At 42.9% G+C, this 23,530-nt stretch overlaps 1 protein-coding gene across 1 annotated transcript; it reads left to right on the forward strand.

Annotated features, from left to right (window-relative positions):
• Positions 1-2,981: 2,981 nt before the first annotated feature.
• On the forward strand, positions 2,982-19,765 carry beg (malonyl-CoA-acyl carrier protein transacylase beg). Its single transcript, XM_084589137.1, has 6 exons — positions 2,982-3,495; positions 3,894-4,106; positions 7,683-7,770; positions 8,121-8,338; positions 13,189-13,419; positions 15,724-19,765. The coding sequence occupies exons 1-6, from the start codon at positions 3,139-3,141 to the stop codon at positions 15,886-15,888; spliced, it is 1,272 nt and encodes a 423-aa protein (XP_084445263.1). The 5' UTR covers positions 2,982-3,138; the 3' UTR covers positions 15,889-19,765.
• Positions 19,766-23,530: the final 3,765 nt, after the last annotated feature.

Here is a 23,530-nt window from a genome sequence, read left to right on the forward strand (position 1 = left end):
ACCAAAACTCCCGTAATTACACAAAACAAAATTTTGTTCCGGGCCCTTTGTTTTTCTGTAATAGTTTGGAAAGAACGAGTAAAATATTCTGTGAAGATCCGCGAAAAAAAAAATAAATAAAAGAAAGGCAGGTACAGACGCGTTGTCGCGTGCGGAGATTTTTCGAGGCGCAGGGACAGGAAGCGATGTTCGCACTGCTCTAAAAGCGTATTAGGAGTCCACAAGCTGCACCATGCCATTTCACAAAAGAGCGGTCGCCTCGTTCACCGGTTCTCAATTATGTTATGCTGAAGAAAGCTAATGAGCTTTGTCACCCCATCGCCCTTACGTTTTCTCCCTTAAGAAAAAAAAAAGAAAAAAAAAGTTGGAGGACCACCCTGGTTTCAACGTCCTAGGGCAAGTAGCCGGCGCTCGCGCTCTTTGTTCTTTTTGAAATCGCGCGTTCACCGACACACTCCGACTTTCTCGCGTCGCATCTTGTTCGTCGTCGAGCGCGTGGCCTCGGCGACCGATCGAACGATGAGTGACTCGCCTGATCAACAGCAACTAATTTTCCAAAAGTACCTTCAAGACTCGCATTACAAACCGATGACGATATCTAATCTTTTAGACAGGTCAATGGCCGCTGCAAATGTGAAGTAAGCTCTACGAACTTCAAGAAATGCATTGCCAAAAGGTAAGAGTATTTTTCCAACTTTTCAGATTGGATGGTGAAAGGGCGCAAAGCAAATTTATTTTCTCTTACAGATCTGATATTCGCTTCTGGATAGGGCGATCACGTGCTCAAGCTGGAAAAGCGCTGTTATTTTTTTAATTTCGACCATCGCTTCAGGTGGCGTGAAAAGGGGGGATTCCCTGCCATTTTACGCATACTGCTGAGGTGAATACCGTAGAACCCGAGGACCCAGTTTTGGAACCGGCGCCTTCTACTACTTCAATGGCTACAGCACTGCAAGGAGATATTATAGAACAGTTGCAGAAATGGAATTCTCATTTTTGTGTTTGTTTTGTATTTTTCATTGTCATCGATTTGGAACGCTGCTTGAAATCAAAGATTTAGTTCAGATTACTTTCCAGAGATAGCGGCAGCCGTGCCCGAAAGTTCTGGGCTTCCCGCAAGGAGGGAGGAGGAGGAAGATGAGGAGGAAAGGCAGGGAGGTTAACCTGTGAAAGCAACCGATTTGCTACCCGGCCTGCACTGGGGGAAGGGGGTGAGTGGATATAAACGTTGTGAGAGAGGGATGGTTGAAGTTAGTACAGTCAAATCACAGACATGTCACATCACATCACGTCACAGTCATATCACTTAACATAACAGCGAACTCATATTCTTTCAGTTAGGCCTATGTTTTTCACAAAGCGGAGCAGTGCCTGGGAGGCTTTCACCGCAGACGATCGCCGTGGCCCGGGACCTAAAATCTTAGGGAGCTCACCAACGAAAGGATGCTCCTTACTCAAATTCTTACCAAAGCGAAGGCGCCCCCAGCCTAATTAGCTGTGATTATGCTAGAAAACAAACTAGCTCAGTGTCAGCCTTTGGTTGATTTTACTCGTAGTTATCGCATTATTTTTCTTTTTTGTGTTGTTGCACGCTCTTCTAGTTTTCAAAAAGAGATTGTCAGTGAACAAATGAGTTCAATTTCGGATTCTTGTAAAATTTCGTTCTATGCATTAAAGCCAATTTGCAGATGCGTTTTATTTTTATGTTAGATTATTTTATGTTAGATTATTTTTGCTGCTTGAGTATGTATTTGTTTGCAAACACATTTTCACATTTTTGAATAGTACTTTTTTGTCTCCATGCCCCCAAATCCGAATGAAAAAAAAAAAAAAAACAATTTCACATATAAAAATATTGTTTCTCTGAGTTAATCTTTTTGAATTTTTTAAAACACAGTTCCTAGCAAGACGTTCTGAATAGTGCGTCACACTCAAAGGCGCCATGCACACATCTTCACTTATGTGTTTGTATCACAATCGCAGATAGCTTATGTGCTATTGTGTGCGATTGGAAAATACATTGGCGGATAAAGTTAGGAAGAGCAGGAATCTATAAAATTGGACTTGTGATATATCCTCTGCTAATGTTCCGGCCAGTAAAACGGCTATGATTCGTACTTTTTAAACAAATCGCACTGCACTAGGTAAATGCTTGCTATTGGTGTCTCTGCTGACAGCACTCGTGGAGCACTATTGTAGTGACTGACAAACCAACACCGCCACAATCGCAACATTTCGCAGCATGCGCCGGCGTCTCTAGTTAGCACTAGCTCTGCAAACCATTTGTAGGAACGTCGGATAGCCTCCGAGACAGATAAGAGCCTCGGAGGCTATGCAGGAGTGCACAGAAAACTCCACGAGTGTCGTCAGCCGTAAACACCATAAGGAAAAAACCATAACTACTTATAGTTATTTCTATATTTGCCTTGATGCAGTGTAAACGTAATGGAGTTCCTCAAGACGTCCTTGTACTCTGCCAAAACTAGCGCAAAAAAAAAAAAGGACGAATAAAAACAGAAAGGCTGCTCGAGCTGCTCGGGCATGGCTCGGGCTCCGCGAATTGTAGATGCAGACGACACTCTTCGCTAGCGCAGCAGCCGCCGCCGCTGACCGACCGAGCTGCCGGACCAGCCGGACCACCCCACCCCAAGGAGGCTCATGGTTTTTTTTTTTTTTAAAGCATAAAGCATTCTTTTTTCTTTTTTTTACTTTTATCTCTATGGCTGTTACGTCTGAAATTTTCTGCTGCTGCATATTTTTAGCTGCGTTTGTTGGACCCATCCAAAAAATACATCTGACTGCTTCTGTACACAACCTAATTTTGACAGTCATCGGTCTCTGTTTTTGATAGAGGGGTTCTTTAGTCGGGGGCGGCTCAACGTAGTATAAATATAATATAAACCAACGTTATAGAACAAACTTTAAAAACGTTGGCGTTCTCTATTGTGGGCACTCTGTTTGTCATCGACATCACAAACACTTTTTTTTTTTTTTTTTTCGTCGTCGTCTGCACGTGTTATTTAGAGCTGGACGGGTGTCTCGTTGTTCCCGGTGCAGAGGATTGATACAATGTTCTTAAGCTGTGACTGATCCCTCTATCCCATCCGAGTCTTCTTCGGCTGCTGGAAGTTGCAGAAGATGCTACCCGCCGTGTCCTTGCTGGAACGTTGCTCGCGATGTCTTGTTTCCAAGCCGAAATCAACGGTTTTGCGTCGCGCCTTCTCCTCCACCGTTCTGCGGCACAGTCAAGACAACATCGCCAAGGACAACGAAGAAAAGCGTTCAAAAGCTTCGCAGAATGCAGACTATAAAAAAGAGAATGTAGCCCGATTGTTCCGCGAGTCGGCTACGTTCGACGCTGAACGGCAGCAGAACGCAGATGCGTGGTCGTCACCCGCTTATCCTGTCAGCTTCAAGGTCCCCGAAGAAGAGAAATACGAGGAGACGGTCCGCATCGACCCAAAGAATACCAGCGTCATTTTGTTCCCGGGCCAGGTAGGTCTCTTCTATTCCATTTTAAATATCCGCATGTGTACTGCTGTGGCAAAGTGCTGAAACGCGAATGGGTTTATTTGTTTGAAAGCCAGCTTCTGTTTAATCATTGTGCGTGTTACATCGATGCTTATTTGCTTGCCACATGAAGTAAGAACAGCTTTAGCAGTCAGGAACATTGTCTTGTGGTATTATGTGCCGACAAAGTAAAGTAGGTATTAATTTCTGATCTTGCAGAAGCCAAAGTTGTCCGTTCTTTAATTTGTGCATTAACGCAGTTCATCCCCTCAGATTACTGAAGCTGTGAAAAATGTATTCGTTGTGCGCTGAATAAGCATAAGTTACTTTATTTGGCTTTGTGCTATGTTACTGTGGTTGACATCGGCTAACTTGCCTTGCAGGGCTCGCAGTTTGTGGGCATGGGTCGCCACCTGCTAGAGTACCCAAATGTGGCAGCCATGTATGAGCGGGCTAGTGAAATCCTCAAGTATGACCTGCAGCTCCTCTGCCTCGAGGGCCCTAAGGAGCAGCTTAACAAGACTGTGCACTGCCAGGCTGCTGTGCTGGTCACTTCTCTGGCAGCTGTGGAGCGTCTGCGAGCCATCCAGCCATGGGTGTGCTAGATGAGCCTTCTGTCCCCAAATCTTTGAGCCATGACATTGTTACAGCTCTGAACTAACAGCACAACTATTAATGCCATAGCGTAGTCCCTATTCTGCTGAAAATCTGGCATTGTGAGCGAAAATTCACGGTCATGGCTATGGCAGGTGGCAGATTGCAGGTGACATGGCCAGGCACTGATTGGTCAAGAGGTTTAATGACATCATGAAACCTCACAAAATGGCAGGCACTGCCAATTCAGGCTTCTCATTTGGGATGGGAGGGTAATATTGGAATTGAACCTTCCAGTACCCTTGGCCAGATAGCAAGGCACACTACTCCTAGGCCACGCCGGCATGTCTATTTGGTTTGATTAAAACAGGGTGTTATAGGTATCTACATCAGATTGTCTTTGGCCTAATTGGTTGGCCATTAACGCTGTTGTGTGGTATACCCTTAGAGAGTGAGCTTCAGTGTCCCCCTAATTTTTTCTGTGCTCTTCCCTGTTGCTAGGTTACTTGCTTTCAAGAATTGTTACACCTCCTGATTGCAGAATGACAATAATCTAGAGAAAGCATTTTACTTTTTATTTATTTATTTTTTTTTTTTTTTTCATACAGGGGCAGATATGTGGATAGCCACTGGAGGTTGTCAGCAGGGGCAGTCCCATATGTGCTATGTGGTTTCTAATGTGATAGTGTTGAAGGCCCCATTCTCCAGACAATTCGGTGGCAATGGCATTGTTGGCATTGCGAGCAAAAAATAATGAGCATGAATCAGGCAGGTGGTAGTTGGGAGGTGATATGGTTGGCAGGTTGTGTTCATCACGCAGCCACATGGCATCAATTTGGCAGCAGCTGCCAACTCCTATGGGATTGGAATTGAGCACTGGGATCCTTTTATCTCTAGCATGGTGGCAGAATGTGGTAGGTGGCATAACAAGGTCACCCAGGTAGCGAGATGTTCTCTACATTTCGTAGCATGCTTCCATGCACTAAAAGCACAATGTCTAGGCAAACAGCTTCTAGGCACTAAATGAGCTTGTTCTATGGGATTATGTATATGGTGTGAGTATTTTTCTGCTCAAATCCCTTTCAACTGAAGCATGTTAGGATATGTCAAGCATGATACTAACTAGAAGAGTGCCAGTCACTGCACCTTTGTCTGTGCAGATGCCTCTAGTACAAATGTCTATCTGCAGTGTGTTACGAATTTATCCTATAGTTTGCAAAATTGAGCCAAATGTCACGTGGAATTCTTTGAACTTGGTCTCAAGAGTCAGCAGCAAGCAGCCGTTGCATAATGTTGCATCAGTATGCAGGACAGGATTTTATGGCGTAAAATAGGTTTCACTTCTTGTGATGTGTGCTTGTAACAAAACGTGTGTTTATGCATTTAAACAGTTGCAAAATTAACTGCCAGAAGTCTATCTTATGCTTGAGAATGAAGATAGCATGAAACAGTAGTTAAGTAAATTTTACAACTGCTAGCCACGATCCAGAGAAAAAAATTGATGGAGGGACACACCTAAGCTCTGCCTTGAAGAGTATGAAGCAGCAGAGCTAACTGCTCCTGTCCATGGCTCCCCTTACGCATTTACTTTCACATATATGCACTTTGACACTAGCTTAATCACCAATCCTTTGATTTCTGCCTCTATTATCTCATGCTTACTCTTCATATACAGTCGTAATGCACCATACTTTATGAAATCCCACCTTGCATAGATATACACCCCGCTTAATCATGCTGCACAAACATGCCAGCAAGGATTCTGGAAGGTTCGATTCTCGTCACTGTCCCATCTGAATTGAGCAGCCAGAGGTGGCAGCTTCTGCCTAATTGGCTATGCCATGTGGTGTGACGTTGCACACCACTACGACCAATCAGTGCCTGGCCCTGTTAGCTGCCATCTACTACATGCCAGAGCTATCACAGGTTCCTGTATCAGTGAACATAAGTGTATTTTTTTTTCACACACTACATCATTTTAACGCAGTAAAGTTCTGCAGAAAATTCGGCACCGGAAATGTCATCATTGTGAGTGCAGAATCATGGGCATGGCTCTGGCATGTTGTAGTTGATGGCTGTCATGGCCAAGCACTGATTAGTCATTGCATTGTCTGACATCATATGACCACATGACATGGCTAATATTACAGGAGCTGCCAACTTGCCATCTCCTTTCAAATAGGTGGGTGGATACAGTCAAAATTACCCTTGCAGGATCCTTGCATTGTGAGTTGGGCACACTCCCTCTAGGACACAGGCACGTTCACATGACTTGGTTAAGTACGGATTTATATTTGTGTCCGATGGTCTTTCATATGCGACTGTATGCTTAAGAGTATAGAAAGATATTAGAGGAACACATGTAAGGGGTTATTAATTGGGGGAATAGAAAAGACCATGTACGCAAACAATGATCTGCAAGGAAAGTTGGCAGATGGAGCCAATAATGCTGTCGTGTTGTACCCTTAAATGCAAGGCTTAAGCATTCTCTTTGTTGTTTTTTTTCGTCAAATTTTTATATGTATTCAGAAAATTAATTGATGAAGCAGGTTGCTTTATTCTCGACCTCTGTGCTCGTTGGATTATTTCAGAGTAGAGCACGAAGCAATTAAGATATATTGGTCTAGCTAATGCTCTCTCAGACTAATTTCACAAGGACATTTGCGGTTGTTCCTTGAGATAGCTCCACACTGAGTTCACGCATCCTCCACCTTACGAGCTGGAGAGACAAAGTTTTGGGACAGAAAAGCTATATGCCATCATGAAACAGAGCACAGGACACTACCTTCCTATTTAAACGTCGTAAAACTATGGCTATGAAGAAACCTATTTGAGAAAACTCAATAGCCTGCTTTATGACCACTGTGAGCAGCATCAAGAGGAGAACCAGTCAAAAAGGATAAGGACAAGAGGAGAGACATAAACCACGACTCCAGCCCAGTCGTCGTGATGCGCATCTCTCCTCTCGTCCTTATCCCTTTTGACTGGTTCTCCTCTTCATAATGTACCAACTGGACCAGATTTCCACTCTTCTGTGAAGAGCGCTTTTCTAGGCCCCCACCTCTACCATGCCGTCTATTGGTAAACAGCATGCACAACCGATGCGAAAAGCCTGCACTATTACCAAGGCGTGGTATTTCATCATCTCTCCTATTCTTCCACCATTATCCCGAGTCAAGCATGCTAACCAAAGGCCATGCAGGCACGTTTGTAGGGCTTGGTTAAAATGGGGCTTTATATCTATTCCGGTTGGTCTTGCATATAATTTGGTAGCTTATTACTGTGTGCTAATGAGCATGTGTGCTATAGTAATGTGATGTAGATCCTTAAAAAGAGCTATAGATGGGAACCATTATTGCTGTTGCGTAAACATTTTGAAGGCGGACCTTCAGTGCCTCCTAAGGTATTTTTTTTTTTTTTTTCACAAGGTTAAAATCATTGTCGTTGCTCAGCAGAACATTTCTTTCTCATAAAAAGCAGTTGCCCCTCCCTTTTTTAAATCTGCCCCTGTTTGCATGTGTATAGCTTTCCACTGCAGCTTGCTTATATTAGAACCCCCAAATTTTTCTTTTGTGCAGGCGATCGAAAACTGCGTGGCAACGGCTGGCTTCAGCGTTGGAGAGTATGCAGCCCTCGTATTCAGTCAGGCAATATCCTTTGAAGACGGTATGACCTTTTGACTTGGCCATAAAGACAGCATACCTATATTAGCTTTAGGTCAGTTCAAAGGGCTAAGGTTAAACAGTCAAAGAACTAGAATTTTCTGGTTAACTTGCAGATCAGTGTTTAAATTTAAAGGCTAAAAGTAACAGCCATAACCCTTCTTGCATGTCAAATGATCTTAAATAAAGCTGCGAAGGGTATCCTAGTTTAACTTAAATATTCCTTTTGCTATACTTGGATTATTCCCGTCATTCTCTCACCCCAAGGACTGAAGTCAAGTGTAGCTACAGCATTAGTTCTGTTGAGTGTAAAGATGTGAAACATTCTTATGGCACACCATATTTGTTCTCTAGCGGTTCGGCTTGTGAAAATTCGAGGAGAAGCAATGCAAGCAGCCTCTGAACTGGCACCAAGTGGCCTGATGACTGTATTCCTGATGACAACAGCCAATGCAAAATTCATCTGCAAGCTTGCCAGGGAGTGGTGTGCTCGCAAAGATATTGAAGATCCAGTATGCAGTGTGGCAAACTACTTGTTTCCTCATTGCAAAGTCATTGGAGGTCACGAAGAGGTAAGTGCAAAACATTATTTCAAAAAATGACAGGTTTGAAATTAATTGCTGCTGGACCTCTATTTCACTAATGCTCCCAGTTTGTACATATCTGCTGCTTTTAGTTGTTGAAAAAGGCAGAATTTCTCCTAGATGAATCTGTTAAACATAGTATGGGGGTGTGTAATGTGGCAAGGTGCTTTTAGGTATGAGAGGTATTGTAGTGAAGGACTCCAGCCACGGCCGCTCGATGGAAGCGCACTAGTTGCATCCTGCTGTGTCACCCGAAACCAGCGGGAGGCGCCTACTTCCCGTCGCCACTGTCTCTGCGCCACCATTCAGGGAGAGCCGCGCGCGGAGAGCTGCACCTGGCTGCGCTTTGAGTGAGGCGTCGGCGTGAAAGGAGCCTGTTATTTTAAGGATATAAGAGCTCCACTTCACACAATTTGGCAGCACGAATTCATACATACTGTCATGTCTAGTGTGAGCATGTCAGCACTTAGTGCTCGCTCAGTAATGATGTATACTGGAGTGTACGTTGAAAAACTTAATGTGACAGTAGTTCAAGGCCACTCAATTGAAGTGCTTGCATTACCTCGATGTTGCATTCGAGTCAAGTTGTTTGTCACATGAAAATGTCACCCGGTTGTGAACAATTCGAAGCTGTTCAGCGGCCACGGTAGCCTGATGCATAACCCTTTGAGTCACTATGTCGCGAATTCCGTGCATGTCATTTTCATACTGTTTACTCTTTCCTGCATACAGCTTGTATACACAAAATTGATGTCAACCTGTTCTAAGCTGACAGCACTATCCAATAAAAAAATTTCCTACTGTAAGCAACCTCTGTGAAAGTGCGACTTATAGCCAACCTTTCCAGTCTCGTTCTTTGACAAATTTTTCGGTGGAAATAGGAAGGTAGTTTATTAGGTAAAAGCTGGATGATAACCTGGGGTCTTCGACTTAGTTGGAGACCTTAGACTTTGTACGTCAGAATGCTATCCATCATGGCTGCCCGCATTGTGCACGACCGGTAAAAGTAAGCACGCTTCAATAGTGCCGGTCTGCCTCAAGGGGCTAGGTATATGCATCGAAAGCTTTTTATTCCTATTTTTTTATTTGCTTCTCGCGAAACCATATAATTTTGCTGGTTTGTAATTTTCTACGGAAGAACGCGCATCTAGTGTCTCAGTTGTGAAACTGATCTTTACCTGCAATCACAAGAATGTTTCACTAATATTCAGCACATTTCCACGGAACATCACGGATGTCAAGTTTCATGTTAGAAAAATACATTTAGTACTGCGAAGTTGTGAAATGCTTCTGAGTGCAATTGCAGCCGAGCTTAGTGAGTAGCTAAGTACGCTTATTGCATGGTCATATGAAAAAGGAAGAAAATTAACATTCACAGATGGAGAACCTTCCTTGAGAGAGGTTTATGGCATAGCTTTAAACGTCGCTCCACTGTTGAGTTGACATTTTTGGCTCAGTTCGCTATCAGTGGGTGCATCAACTTACTTAAATTTCACAGATTAGCTGCGGGCACTGTGTACATTGAGAAAGCAATGCTGAAATCAAAAGTTTACGCAGCTTGCTGCTTCGCCGGAACTCTTGAGACTTCATTATCTGATTAATGAAAGTGCATGTAATTAAGCTGTCAAAGCGTGATCTCTTTCTTTGCGGGGTACATCAAGCCTCCATTGTCCTAGTTTTTCATTAACCCGTAACTGGTTCAATTGGCCCAGGTTTCTTGCAACAGGCTCTAGCACGACTGACATGTCACCTGAAAACCATTACCAAGTACTGTTAAATCTCGTTACAAGGGACACTCTGTTATAAGAGACATTTTAAAATGGTTTGATTGGTTTCCCTATGTCTGCCATGTTAACAACATTGCATACAAGAGACATGGTTACAAGAAACACTCGGTTACACATTCCGTTAGCTAAATTCTGTTCCATATGAGCATCCTTTTTGTTGTATATGTTAGGAACTGAGAAAGAGTGCTTCCCCATGATTGGGAGGTCAAAACGACCCTGTTGTTTCCGCCACTGGCATCGCATTACTGTCACCTTCAAAGCAAATCAGAATGCATGAATGACATCCAGCATATTTAACTCCTCGCTGTTGAAATTTGGTCTCAAGATGAAAGCTCAGAATCCTGATGCCTTTCTCTTTGTGGACAATGCTTATTGCAGCACCGAAGTTCTTGTGCTCAAAGCCACCAAAGTTATTTTTTCCCTCCAAACTTCACACCCTACTTTCAACCAATAGACAAAGGCATTATACACTCTGTCAAGCTGCTGTACAAAACAAGGTTGGTAGAACGCCTGTTGCTTGATGGGCAGCAAGACTGTACAATAGTAATTGATGCGAAGTTTGCTGTTCAGGTGATTTCAGGTGTCTGGAATGGCCTGAGAAGTGAAGCTGTGGAAAACTGTTTCATACAAGCAGGCTTTAAACGTGATGACATGATGTAAGAGGGCCCATATATGGATACTGTGGAAAGCTTCCTTGAAGATGAAGCTTGGGCTAGCCTCTAAGAGACTGTTGAGGTACCAGAATCTATTGAGAAATTCTTATCTGCAGATGCGGATCTTCTGTGCTTCCAAAGAGCTTACAGACTGTGCAATTCTTGTGCAAGTAAATGGCACATGTGCCATAGAGGATGACTATGCGGACATTTCAGAGGAAAAGTGTCAGCAAGTGAGGGTGACGAGCATGTAAGAATGCTTCAAAGGTATTAGAGCAACAGGAAGGCTCGCAAAGTGAAGTGCTTTACTACCAAAATTTGGGAAGGAATACACTCTGTACTCACAAAAATACATACTAGTATGAATAACTTCTTTAAGCCTTCCTGAACAATTCCCTTTTAATGCGTGTGAATGCATTTATATGCTGATGTGCAATAAACTGATCAACACAGTGCTTTTAGAATTTTTGGTTTTAAGAGACCTTGCTTACAAGAGACACCTTTTTCGGGTCCCTTGAGTGTCTCTTGTAACGAGGTTTTATTGTATCGCATAAAGCAACAACTTGGTATTGATAAACAAAACTGGGAATTCTTAACTCCCCTTGCGAATCTTCGTTAGCGTACCCTCACTATGCTACCTACTCATTCACCATATCACTTAATTACCGCCTCTGTTGCATAGTTATTAGAATACCGTCGTAAGCCACTGCATTATATGAAATAGCACCTAACACATATATAAAGCCGCTCATTACCAAAACCATACGAACGTGCATATGTGCCCCATAGGAGTAGTGTGCCTGACTTCAATCAATCAATCAATGGATTTTATTTGCCAGAAATATCTGGATGGTCACCCTGGGCTAAAAGTTGTGCACACAGCTTGACAAAGGCCCAGGGATCTAATTTTCCCACTTTCAATTCCCATTTCGCCCTTACATCTTATTGACTCTCTCGATTGGCAGCTCCTGCTACCTTGAACATGTCCTGTTCATGGTGGTGGCCACAGGTGTCTGGCCACCACCAAAAGTGCCTCTTCCTAAAGAAGTATTTTTCCTACTTTTTGCCGGCAATGTGGGCACCAGATTTTCTGTGGAACGGGGCTTTTCACTTTATCGCGTCGGCTCAGACAGTCTCAAGAGCATGAACAAATATTGTATGCACAGGCTTCTTTTCTTGCAAGGCCACTCAGACCAGCGGCAAAATTTAGAACAAATTATATGCTTATATAAAAAAACAAACACGTTTATAACTTTTCTTGACATGTCCTCACAACATAACCTGCGAGAAAAGCTTCTGGTGCCACCTCGACGTTTTCATTTGCTTCACAACACATCGTTAAAAATCCTAGTTCACTGGTCAACTCCCTGGTAACTATAGGTTAACAGCGCAAACAATGTGACGGGAACACAGGAAAAGAGGACGACACAAGTAGTGCTGTTGTGCCATCTTCTTTTCTTGTGTTCCCTTCACATTGTTTGCACTGTCAACCTATAATGAATCGCCAACCAGCCCAACCTGCTGGCCCTGGTAGCAAATTCAGCGGCAGCTGATAGGACATTATTTTCAGAATCTAAACTTGTTAACCTGAGCGCAGCTTTCATTTCAGAGGAAGTGGGTGCATTTCTACTTCTCGCTGCTACCGTTGCCTGAAGCGAGCATAGCACCAAAAATGAGGAGAACAGTGAAGAGGAGAACGGCATCGTTTACCACAGTTGCAATCGTTTCAAGTCGTCGTTTGACATATTAGTTGTTTCGTAGTCATTAGCATTAATGAGTCATGCCTGGTCATTGTAGTCATTACCACGCGTCGCTAAGAATTTTTACTCATTTCCAATAAGTTGCGGTCATTACAAGTCTTAGTTTGACATATTGATCATTACAAGTCACTTTAGTCATTATTAATCATCATTATTAGTGATTAGCATTAGTCATTACTTCTATCGATGTCTATTATAACTTTTATTTTTGTCTATTACCATCAATCATTTTCATTCTTAGTCTCCCTCCTCACATGTCCGCTTTTTGCAATTGACACATCAGCGCGCAGATGTGACGCGCAGATCGCATCTACAGCTTTTGCGCACAGAATTTCGCTCCAGATCATTTTTACATTTCACCTCCGTCACCATCATTGAAACACTATCTCCTAGGCAGGCATTCGTTTCTGTCATCATGGTCTTAGCAGCCAAATACCAGAACGACTAAGGCACTGTGGCATTGGGGCATTACGTGGACTATTCTTACTATCTTCACTGTCAAGTGTGTGTGATATAGTGCTCATGATGCCAAGGATCTCGTTTCTTTGGTCAACTAAGCTGAATTGGTAAGCATGCAACTAAATTGCAGGTGACAATGAAATATTCTGCCTTAAACACATGCACTGTTTGGTTTGCAGGCGCTGAGGTTCATCGAGCTAAATGCCCGCGACCTTGGTGTAAAGAAGATGAAGCGGCTACCTGTGAGTGGGGCATTCCACACTGCGCTGATGAATCCTGCACGGGCACCACTAGCCAAGGCACTGCAGGCAGTGCACATAAAGGCACCTCGCATCATGACTCACTCCAACCTGAACGGCATAGCCTACCGCAACCCGGATGAAATACGCCGCAAACTGGAGGAACAGCTGGTTGGTAGTTTATCAGTCTGGGGGCTCAATCAGTGTATCTGGCCGGAGTACGACAGTTCATAATGAGATGGCATTTTGTACACCTAAAAGGCCAATATAACTTGCATTGCCATATATATGTCAGTGTGCCTATTCCAAACCATTTGCTTCAGCATGAGGGCATTCCTAGGCATTTGTAAGACATAAACCTTAGGCACATTCCTTGCTACATTTGTGTTACTATTCAGGAAGTTTTAAAGAGACCGAACACTGGACTGCAAGTATCCAATTCTTTTCATCACAACGGAAAGCTTGCTATCTAAAGCACTGAATTCTGCAACTGTTTTGTTAGAAACACTGTAGAAAAGTTTTACTGAGACTTTTAGACAGTACATGCAGATATTTTAGTACTGTAAAAGTTTTAGTGAGGCTTTTAGATAGTACATGCAGATGTTTTTGCACGCAGCACTACTAGCTGTAATCACGGATTTCGCCGATGTCTGTCCTAAGCCTCTCTCTATGAACTTGAAATGTGAAAAGGAAGATGGTTATGCATGCGTCACGCGGCGTAGCCAAAGAGGAGGCAGAGGGGCCGCACAGCTGCAGCCCAGAGAGAGTGCTACATATTACTGTTGTGGCCATCACTGGGCAGTGTTGCATAAGTGCATTACTTTAGGTTGAGTAGTCACGTGTCGCTTGTGCATCCTCAGGTTCAGCCTCTCTCCCTTCATGTCAGTCATCCTTCATCCCCCACAGACAGTGGGTGTGGGCACGCGGTGCTCCCTGGACCTCGGCTCCATGCCGCTCGCTGCATCGTGAAGCAGCTTGTACTCACCTCCGCGCCTTAACGGACGCTCACCTTTAAGCGCACTTCCTTGCTCTGTGACAAGGTGTAAAAACGCGTAGAAAATATAGCAGGGGTAAGCAATGCTAGCCCACTCACTTTGAATTTATTAACTATGCGAATTGGCTGTAATGTTTATATAGCCCGATGCTAGAAACCATCACTAACAAGGACGATGGTGATTGCTTATTGGCAAGTGATGCATTGTAAACTAACAGAAATCTCACCCGCTAGGCAGTAATTCAACATTTGTAGTATGTAGTGGTGTACATTTTAGTTTAGTTTCCACACTTCAAGCTGTTATGGTACTGAGGTGTACACCTTGTGAACAAAAGCTTTAGTGGACCTTGGTTACTACTTCATTCTGCTTTCAAGGGAGAGAGAGGAACTCTTTATTTGATGACAGATAAAGCACCCAGTTAGTTTTCGGCTTGTTGCAACAGGACTAGTTGGTCAGTCAACTGCGGTGATCACAGCTTTATGCCAGAAGAGTGACAAAGCTAAAAGCGCATCATTGGTGATACGAAGCGAAGAACACATCATCGGCAACGTGATGGACGAGTGTGCTGGAGAGGGTGAGAAACTTAAAAGACGACGAATACTCTTACGATAAAAAAAATTGCATTGTATATTTGAAATCAGTGATATTTTACCAAGATGTGGCCAAGTAGTGAGCTACCCCCAGTGGCTAGTTTTCACTGCAAGGAGTTATGTCATTCTGTTTTATGCGATTTTCAATGCCAAATTAAAATTATAAATCCTCATTTCTAGGGTATTGGCGGTCTCAATCTGCACAATATGAGGCAAGATTTTTCATTTGCACCATAACCTCAGGACACATTTTGGTCTGTGTTTGGTCCCTTTAAAGCTTCTGAGAAATAAAAACAAAAAAATAAATGGATGTTGTTATCGCTGCTTGTTTTCCTAAATTCAAAGCCGTAATTTTGTATGTAGTAACACCACGACGGCTGTGTTTTTTGTTGGTGATAAGTTATGACCATGGTGGGTATTTTTGGTCAAGGGCAAGTGTGACCAATGAGCACCAAACATGTTGAAGAAGTTGCCTGTCATGCCATTTCCTTAATGCATTTCCTTTTTATCTGTTTATCAAGGCAGTGCCAAAGTGGTTTGGTTGCAATTTATTAGTGATGGAAAATCCTGAAACTTTGACTCTTAGGGTGATTTATTGAAATTACTGTAGGTTGTGGCTGGAAGGAAGTAGTGTGTAATTGAGCAAGAAGTGTAGTTCTTGAATTTCATATACATATTGTTACTACAGGGTACCAAGTTTATTTTTGGAGCCCAGTGTAAGAAAATCATAACTAAATGGTTCGGTTATAATAGAATAGTTTGCTGAAGTTTAATATCACTTGCAATATGGCTGTGCTGGATGTTTTGTTTCCACTAAAGGTATGTGTCATGTCTTTCCAGCTGGATAAGTCCGCTTAAGATTAAGCTTTTCGTTTGGATTTTGGTTGCAGGTAATGCCGGTCAAATGGGAACAACTAATGCAGGTGGTTTATAACCGGGATGTAGGTGAAGAGTTCCCTCGGACTTTTGAGTGCGGTCCTGGCACTGTACTGAGGGCTGTGCTCAAGAATGTCAATGGAAAAGCGTGGAATGTTTCCGAAAGCATCAGTGCTTGAGTGGCTTTCTTTTTTTGTGTGTGTGTTCTTCATGCCACATCGCTTATCTCTGTACTTTACTGTACTGGGCACATGCAAGGACAAGACAGCATTTTTATGATGTTCTGCATTGTGCACTATTGCATGCTAGTATTATTTCAGTCATATCTTGGACATTTGAATACTGTTTGGAACCTTTCTGAGCTTTCAACTGTTGGCAGGCTAAATTTTCACGCAAATAGCCCTTTGTATCAAATTTTCAATGTGGAAATTGCCTGCATCCTCTGCTGGGCATCTGCATCTGGGAATTTGCATAGGCAACAGCAGAGGTTTTGTTTTTAGCATACTTAAAAGGTAGGCATCAATTGGTCCTCATGTCTTCTTCTAAGCTAGCAAGACATCAAGATAGGTATATCTTGCTCTGAAAGACATTGTTGCCAGCACATTGTCCAATGCCCACAAAGTCTGCAGCATGTTCTTATAGAGTAGGTATATTCATAGTCATGCAACCTTTAATGTAAAATAAAAAGAAGTATTTGTGCTTGCACTGTGTCTTCTTGCTTTGGTCAGAATTGCTCCTTCAGAAAAGGTGGAATGCATAGTTGTTTGCAAGGTTCCTTACTACTAGAGAAGTGATACATGCTGTTAGTGCCGTTTTTTTTTTTGTGTGTGTGTGTGTGTGTGTGTGTGTGCGTGTGTGCGTGTGTGTGTGTGTGTGTGTGTGTGTGTGTGTGTGTGTTATTGTTGTTGATTGCGTTCCCATGATGAATCATTGATTGCAGTGCTCTGTTCCTAAGCGTAGTTGTGCGGGCTTTACCTTCAAAACTTTTTGCATCCCTCAGTGCATCTTGCTGCCTCTTTATATATGCCAATTAAATGACAGCAGTGCTTGAGCCAAGATAGAACCTCCGTCAACAATGTGCCTTGCCTTGCACTGCTTTCAAGGCTAGGTTTATGGGGTTTAATGTCCCACAATGACTCACCCTCATGAGGAGAGGGTGAGGCCTTACCCTCACCTCATGAGGAATTCACTTGCTGAGGTGAGGGATGCTTGACAACGAAAATTTTGTGAGAGGAAAGGCAGAGATGGTGATGTGAGGGTGAGGAAAGGAAACATGCAGAGATTGATGCTAAGAGTATGTCACAATGTTCATGCCTGCCCTGGCCTTTGATTAAGTATGCCACCTTGGGCATGCCCAATTCCTAAATGCGTGGACGACAACTAAATGATAGCTAAATTAGAACTGGTCTAAAGCCGAGGGCTTGGGACACAATTCACCACTTTAAACTGCCGTAACTCATTTTTGTCCATATAGCCCCATCCTTTGCCCATGTTCTTTTTATTTTTGTATTGCTTCGTTTTATCGCGAAACTTTGTGTACATTTATGCATCCTTTTAATGCGATAGTATTAGAGTCCACGTGTGCAGAATAACTTTGTAGTGTCAGGAAATTCCTTTATTGGCTGAGAGGTGTCTGAAAATTCTTTAATCGGTTAAGATGATGATGTCACAAAGTCATGTGAGATAACAGAGCACTGATTGGCCGCCAGAGTGTGCGATGTCATGAAACCACGTGACATGGCCAAGTTTGCAGATGGGCTGATCATGTGAGATATCAGGTTGGAATGAAGCCAGATTGAACACTACCCCTGGTTAGACGGCCTGAAGTTACCGTGCTGAATTAGCACTGTGCTATAAATCTGGTAAAAAAAAAAAAAAAAAAAAAAGAAATCATGTCTGGCTGCAGCGACAAACATGCAGGAACAACATTTGTAATGCCACATTCCACTTTTAAGGTGACTTAAGTGTCCTCAATTTTTCAGTCATACTGATATTACTGTATAAATTTTGCAATCCCTGTATTTTGTCTTATGTAATTCCTCAGTCATGTACGCTGCCATTCCTTGCCTTCTAGTAAATGGATTGTTACTATTATACTCTGTGCATGACAGTGTTTTGTTGCAACTTGAATCAGAGTACAGAACTTGGTTGTCCATATAAGCCTTGGTAATCCCTGTGCCTTTGGTCTGCTGCTGTTTAGCAGTCTGAATCTCCTTCCACATGTACTGTGTAGTAGTTTGTCTCTCCACCCTTTTCAAACCTATTGAGTGTTCTGCAGTAGGCAGGTTCACCTGAATAATTATGGTAGCATCTATTATTCCGCCATCCAGAAAGCATTCCTGGCGGAAGTTCTGGAAGCCGCCTCAGATTGGCTGCTTAGGTCTTCATTCGCTTTTCACAGCCCTGCGTTTCCCGGCACCATTCGTCTTGGCCTGTGCTGGGAGAAATACCAGACTGACATGGCTCTTGCCGATGATCGGCTACAGCAGCAATGCTTTCCATTTGTTATTTCTTGTGTCCATTGTAAACTTCGGAGTGCTATGTTTAAAGGGTCGGTTTGGCTTGATACAGCTGAAAGCAAACAAAATCAACAATAATTTGCACCTGGTTGGACTCAGTAACATAGCCACCTAACGGCAATAAGGAAAAACATTTAGCAGGCACACACAGTCCTCCTTAGGCATGAAATAAAAGTGTTGATGGTGCTCGTCCCTGGCTTTTCTTGCAGATCCTCATATGCATACATGCACTATCCCTAATTCCTTAATTTGTGCCCCTGTTATCTTAAAGTTAGTCATTAGCATACAGTTTTAGGGCACCACATTATGTGAAAGACCACCCGATATAGATATAAATCCCCGCTTTAACCACTTAACCACGCCATACAAACATTGGAGTAGTGTGCTTGAATTGAGATTCAAGGGTTAAACTCCCCGAGCTGGCAGCTCCTGCCAACTCGGCTATGTCATATGGTCAATGTCCCTCAACCAACTGATTAATCAGTGCTGGAACATATTTCCTGCTAATTGCCATCTACCAGGGGTATGCTGGTGATTTTTGTTTACAATGCCAAGGCCGGATTTTCTGAACAACAAACAGTGTCTTGAACACAATCACATCACAATGCAAATGCTAAAGCGTCTGATTGTGGGGATAAGGGCAAGGTGGCTGACAAAGTGAAGGCAAGGAAGGGCCAGGAAATTCTGCAAATTGAGGGTAAGGCAGTGTCAAAGATTGGTGGGCAAGGGTGAAGAAAATAAAGGCAAAATTGAGGGCATTTACCCATCTGCGGCTATGAGAGATGCCAATGGGGATGGCTGTGGACGATTTTGACCACCTGGTGTTCTTTATTATGCGCTGACTTTACACAGTAGATGGGTACCCTCATTTCGTCTGAAACACAACCCCTGCTCGGTACACGAGTTCCCCATCACTGAGCCACCGCAATGGAGCACCAGGCTAAGTGACCATGCGCATGTGGAGAAATGATTATGCTGTTACCTGGCCACTAAATGTTAAGGAAAGCAGTCTGCACTTTATGTTGTTTGTAAATGTTTTTTATTGAATGCCAGACATTCAGTGCTATAGTATCCCTTTAACCACTAACTGAAAGTATTTTTGTGTGTGATTCTTTTTAGATAGTTTGCGATTCCATCTTTGAGGTCATTTGTGCTTTTTAACTTTCACCTGAATGCAAATCTGCAAGTATTTTGTGTCGGCTTGGTTATGTGCATAGAAGCCTCGTATTCTTCTGCTATTAGCATTGTTTTGTTGGCCTGCAAGATGACAACAATCTTGTGTGCACTGAACTATTTAACCTAGGTTTGTTGTACATGAGTTTTATGTCAAATTCATATACTATAGATTGTGATAAATGGGCTCTTCGATATGAAAATAGCAGGTTTTGAGATTTTCCTGTATGGTACTCTGAAATGAACCTTTAGTTTAAGTGTGGTGCGCCTTGCAGCTTGCGTTCAGTATGATTATGTGAATATGTCTCGTTTACTCGTGTGCAGAATATATTACATATGATAAAAATCTCTGTGATACATGTGACCTGATGTATGCTCATATGGGTCTGCCAGTAATGTTTTTCATGTAGGCAAAAAACATTACACCCTGTTTTCATAACCAACCAGCCAGTGCTCCTTGCTAGCTCTGCTGAGCCCAGTTTGTTTTTTCATGAATGTCATGGACTGCAGTGGCATCCTTTTGAATTTACTTATGCAATCTGGATATATTGAGAACGCTAGTCCTAGTCCCCGAGCTAACTTGGTAAGTGAAGCGTCTTCTTGCCAGTCATCTGCTCCTGGAGGGTCCTGTGAACTAGTCGTAGCCTTTTAACTAAAAACAGATAATTCAACTTTATCAAATGAAGTAACGTCCATAAAGCAACTTGCTGAGAATGACAACATATTGACCGATATACAAAAACAGCTAATAAAAACTGAAAAAAAGAATTAACTATTCACTGAAATTGAGAAAGGTGTCGACGCTTTTCGGCAGCTCTGCAATAAACTCGAAGCAGATAGCAGACTGCAGATGCACCAAAATGATTTGGTGTTTTTGGGCTGCTGAAGGCAAGACATCAGTGCAGTCTGACAAAATGTTGAGTTTTTCTCCCAACTGAGTATTTCAATCCAGCCATGCGAGTCGAACATGCACATAGGCTTCAGCAACGTGGGAATTTGTACCACCCAAATACACCATCAAAAATTTCTGATGTCTGGACATTCTTCTTATAAATGTCTGTACACTCCACTAATATTTCATGACAAGACCTATATTTTCAGTCACGAAAATTAGATACAGCACAAGCCACGGGAACCTGCATCAGCTCATCGTTCGAAGTGCAGTTGCATGTCATTCCTTTTCACTGACATTGGAAGCCTTCTGTCAAAGGGTGGCAGGCTAATTAAGCAACATTCATTATCAACACATCCAATACTGTCCTTGTGGGATCTACAAACCTGGTCGAGCTCACCCATAAGAGGCTCTGCAGTTTAATCATACTGTTCTTATTTTAATATTTTTAGATGTGACTGCATTACCAGATGTGATGGCATCCTCATAGGTACTCCTCCCGTACTGCCCTGCACACATGTCCTTATAAATTCCCTGCCAGAGGATCTTTGTATGTAATATATGTCACTTACCTACATTTAATCCTTGGAATTCGCTAGGGTTTGGAGTTCAACCACTTCTGTATCATTGGATCAAAGATTTTCTCGCTAACCACTTGAAGCTTGTTCATGCTAATTATTACTGTTGCAGCTTTGCGCTGCCATCTGTAGTGTGCAACAAGGTTCTTTGCCCTTCTTTTTCTCATATATATATATATATATATATATGTATATATATATATATATATATATATATATATATATATATATATTGGCTTACCCAACTGCACGGTCTTTAACATTCATCTTTTTGCCAGTGATTATATTATTTACTATCCCATATATCCCATACCACCAGGTGCAGCGGTGGCGTAGCGGCAGAACATCCGCCTCGCATGCAATAGGACTGGGGTCCAAATCCCGGTGCTGTGCAATTCTCCACCGGATTAAAAAAAAAAAAAAAAAATCCGCGTGTCGATGGAATTGCATAAACAGGTTTGGGGTGCGACCTGATGCCGGTGAACACCTCCGGCAATGCATTCCCTCACCAGAGCAGGAGTTGGCCACCCTGGTGCAGTAATTGGCCACAACCTCTCATGATAAGCTCCATAAAACTCCGGCCTTCAGTCACCAGCTGCTGCGGAACAACTGACCACGGCGGCGGTCAGACCTGTGACGCAGCAGGGGGTGCTAAGAACTTCTGGCTCCGCTGGACAGGCCACCATTGGAAACTGACCCTGGCAACGTTTAACGTTAGAACCCTAGCTAGTGAAGCTAGCTTAGCAGTGCTGTTAGAGGAACTAGAAGGTATGAAATGGGATGTCATAGGGCTTAGTGAGGTTAGGAGGCCGAAGGAGGCATATACTGTACTGAAGGATGGGCATGTACTGTGTTATCGAGGCTTACCAAAGAGGCAACAACTAGGAGTAGGTTTCCTTGTCAATAAGTATATAGCGGGTAATATAGATGAGTTCTATAGTATTAATGAGAGGGTTGCAGGCATCGTAATTAGGCTTAATAAGCGGTATAAACTGAAGGTTGTACAGGCCTATGCACCTGCATGTAGTTATGATGACCAGGCAGTTGAAAGCTTCTATGAAGATGTAGAATCGGCAATGTGAAAAGTAAAGACGCAGTATACTGCACTAATGGGCGACTTCAATGCCAAGGTAGGGAAAAAGCAGGCAGGAGACAACGCAGTAGGTGACTATGGCATTGGTTCTAGGAATAGCAGTGGGGAGTTACTAGTTGAGTTTGCAGAGCGCAATAACTTACGAATCATGAATACCTTCTTCAGCAAACGGAAGAACCGGAAATGGACATGGAAAAGTCCTAACGGAGAGACTAAAAATGAAATCGACTTCATAATGTGTCCAACCCCCGCCATTATGCAAGATGTAGAGGTAATCGGGAAAGTGCGATGCAGTGACCACAGGATGGTGAGGTCCCGAATTAGCCTAAATCTGAAGAAGGAACGCAACAGATTAGTAAGAAAAAAATCCATCAACGAATTAGCGGTGAGGGGGAGGGCAGAAGAGTTCAGGATCGCGCTACAGAATAGGTATTCAGCTCTAACTGAAAATGGCGACATTACCCTAGAGGTAAGGAACAATAATTTCAGAGATATCATTACTGAGTGCGCGGTAGAAGTAGGCCATACTCTACTATCGACCATATCCATACCATCAATCAGGTGATAAAAAAATTCTCGGAATATAACCAGCCCTTATACATAGCATTCATTGATTACGAAAAAACATTTGACTCAGTTGAAACCTCGGCGGTGATGCAGGCATTGCGAAATCAGGGAGTAGACGAGCCGTACGTGAAAGTGCTGGAAGATATGTATAGTGGCTGAACAGCAACCATAGTTCTGCATAAATAAAGTAACAAAATTCCCATAAAGAAAGGTGTTAGGCAAGGAGACACAATCTCCCCAGTACTATTCACAGCTTGTTTAGAGGAAGTATTCAGAGACTTGAAATGGGAGCAGTTAGGGATAAGGGTAGACGGAGAATACCTCAGTAATCTGCGATTTGTTGATGACATTGCATTGCTAAGTATTTCAGGAGGTGAACTGCAAAGAATGAATGGTGACTTAGACAGGAAAAGTAGAAAGGTAGGCTTGAAAATCAATTTGCAGAAGACTAACGTAATATTCAACAGCCTCGGGAAGGAACAGCAGTTTGCGTTAGGTAGCGAAGCACTGGAAGTAGTTGGCGAATATGTCTACTTAAAACAGGTAGTAACCGCAGATCCGAACCATGAAAAGGAAATAACAATAAGAATAAGATTGGGATGGAGCGCATTTGGCAAGCACTCGCAGATTATGACTAGCAGCTTACCGGTATCACTCAAGAGGAAAGTGTACAACAGTTGCATCTTACCTGTACTCACCTATGGGGCTGAAACGTGGAGGCTAAACAAGAGGGTTCTACTTAAGTTGAGGACAACGCAGAGGGCTATGAAACGAAAAATGGTAGAGGTAACATTAAGAGATAGGAAGCATGCAGAGTGGGTCAGAGAAATAACTCAAGTTACTGAAAGACATGTAGTGCGAAGAGAGGATAACCGATGGTCGCTTAGGGTAACAAACTGGATTCCAAGGGAAGGAAAGTGCAGCAGGGGGCGGCAGAAAGTTAGGAGGGTGGATGAGGTTAAGAAGTTCGCAGGGGTCAGGTGGATGCAGCTAGCACAG

Source organism: Amblyomma maculatum, chromosome 1 (assembly GCF_055883805.1).
Source record: "Amblyomma maculatum isolate TAMU_Amacu chromosome 1, ASM5588380v1, whole genome shotgun sequence".
Classification (NCBI taxonomy): Eukaryota; Metazoa; Arthropoda; class Arachnida; order Ixodida; family Ixodidae; genus Amblyomma; species Amblyomma maculatum.